This window comes from Lipotes vexillifer, unplaced genomic scaffold (assembly GCF_000442215.2).
Source record: "Lipotes vexillifer unplaced genomic scaffold, Lipotes_vexillifer_v1.1 scaffold591, whole genome shotgun sequence".
Taxonomy (NCBI): domain Eukaryota; kingdom Metazoa; phylum Chordata; class Mammalia; order Artiodactyla; family Lipotidae; genus Lipotes; species Lipotes vexillifer.
The window spans coordinates 5,311,611-5,313,452 of record NW_006791954.1 but is presented as its reverse complement, the minus strand read 5'-3'; the positions used below and the strand labels follow the sequence as shown (position 1 = coordinate 5,313,452).

Here is a 1,842-nt window from a genome sequence, read left to right as displayed (position 1 = left end):
GGCTCCTGCCGGGCTCCCAGCGCCTACGGGGGCCTGTCCTCCTCCCGCTACTCCTCCGGGGGTGTCTGCGGGCTGGGGGGCGGCTATGGCGGCAGCTTCAGCAGCAGCGGCAGCTTTGGTGGGGCCCTGGGTAGCATCTTCGTTGGAGGATATGGTGGTGGTCTTGGCGTCTGCCTCAGTGGTGGCGATGGTGGCCTCCTCTCTGGCAACGAGAAGCTCACCATGCAGAACCTCAACGACCGCCTGGCCTCCTACCTGGAGAAGGTGCGCGCCCTGGAGGAGGCCAACGCTGACCTGGAGGTGGAGATCCGCGACTGGTACCAGAAGCAGGGGCCCGGGCCCGCCCGCGACTACAGCCCCTACTTCAAGACCATCGAGGACCTGCGGGACCAGGTGGCGTGGCCAGGTGCGCGGCTCTGGTGGTGGAGTGTTGATAGAGGTCATGGCTGCAGTGGACCCTAGAAAAACGCTTGCTAGCATCTTCATTTTACAAACAGGGAGACTGAGGCCCGCTTTTGAGGTGTGGCCAAGGACTACTCAGAATTGGTGGCGGAGGGTCCCTTTTTAGCATCAGGGTATCTGAGCTGGACCTGGTACCCTGAATCTCTTACTCCCTGCGAACATTCTGTGGATCAGCTTCTCTCCGAAGCAAGATGGGGCCCAGGATGGGGTGGCGGATACGTGGATGCATCCCCTGCACATGCTAAGCTGGGTGGAGAAGGCACCCTAGGCTGTCTGAGGGAGTAAGGACTGACCTGCCAGCCAGATAACCCCAAGTATGGTGAGGCTCCTTTCTCCCCTCTTTGCTATTCACCCCTGAGCAGCAGGGCCTTGGCTAACCAGACGTGTCCTTCACCCCCTCTGCAGATATTCGAAGCCACAATAGAGAATACACAGCCCCTTCTGCAGATTGACAACGCCAGGCTGGCAGCTGATGACTTTAGGACCAAGTGAGCGGCACTGTGGTGGGCTGAGGACAGAGAGTAGAGGGCAGGGGGTGAGCAGTGGGGCTGTCCAGACAGGAGGACCAGCAGGTCTTGAGCCTCAGAAGCTTCACGATGGACCCTGAGGCCCTGACCTTTGTCTTGCCAGGTATGAGCATGAGCTGGCCCTGCGCCAGGGCATGGAGGCTGACATCAATGGCCTGCGCAGGGTGCTGGACGAGCTGACCCTGGTAAGGACTGACCTGGAGATGCAGATCGAGGGTCTGAAGGAGGAGCTGGCCTACCTGAAGAGGACCACCAGGAAGTAAGGCTGCTGCTGGCAGTGGGAGGCTGATCCAGTGGGGTTGCAGATGCACCTGGGGCCAGGGAAGGGGGCAGCTGAGCTGACCACCTCCACCCATCCGTTCCTAGGAGATGTTTACCCTGCAGAGTCAGACCAGCGGGGACGTCAATGTGGAGGTGTATGCTGCCCCCAGCGTGGACCTGAGCCACATCCTGAATGAGATGCGTGACCAGTATGAATAGATAGCAGACAAGAACCGCAGAGATGCCGAGGCCTGGTTCCTGAGCAAGGTCATGTGGGTCCTCAGTCCTGCTGCAGGACTTCCTAGCCTGGGTGCCTCTGGAGTGCCCCACACCTTCTGTTCTTTCCTATATCAGAAAGAGGAGCTGAGGGGCTTCCCTGGTGGCGCAGTGGTTGAGAGTCCACCTGCCGATGCGGGGGACACGGGTTCGTGCCCCGGTCTGGGAAGATCCCACGTGCTGCGGAGTGGCTGGGCCCATGAGCCATGGCCGCTGGGCCTGCGTGTCCGGAGCCTGTACTCCGCAGCGGGAGAGGCCACAGTGGTGCGAGGCCCGCGTACCACACACACACACAAAAAAAAAAAAAAAAAAAAAA

At 60.3% G+C, this 1,842-nt stretch overlaps 1 protein-coding gene across 1 annotated transcript in view; it reads left to right on the top strand.

The window, feature by feature from the left end:
* The window catches only part of LOC103074357 (keratin, type I cytoskeletal 16), a 2,679-nt gene continuing 837 nt past the window's right edge, over window positions 1–1,842 (top strand). The window contains 6 exon segments of the mRNA XM_007472054.1: window positions 1–61; window positions 149–393; window positions 868–950; window positions 1,093–1,235; window positions 1,238–1,248; window positions 1,356–1,517. Of these exon segments, the coding sequence (XP_007472116.1) occupies window positions 223–393; window positions 868–950; window positions 1,093–1,235; window positions 1,238–1,248; window positions 1,356–1,517 (570 nt within the window). The 5' untranslated portion in view covers window positions 1–61; window positions 149–222.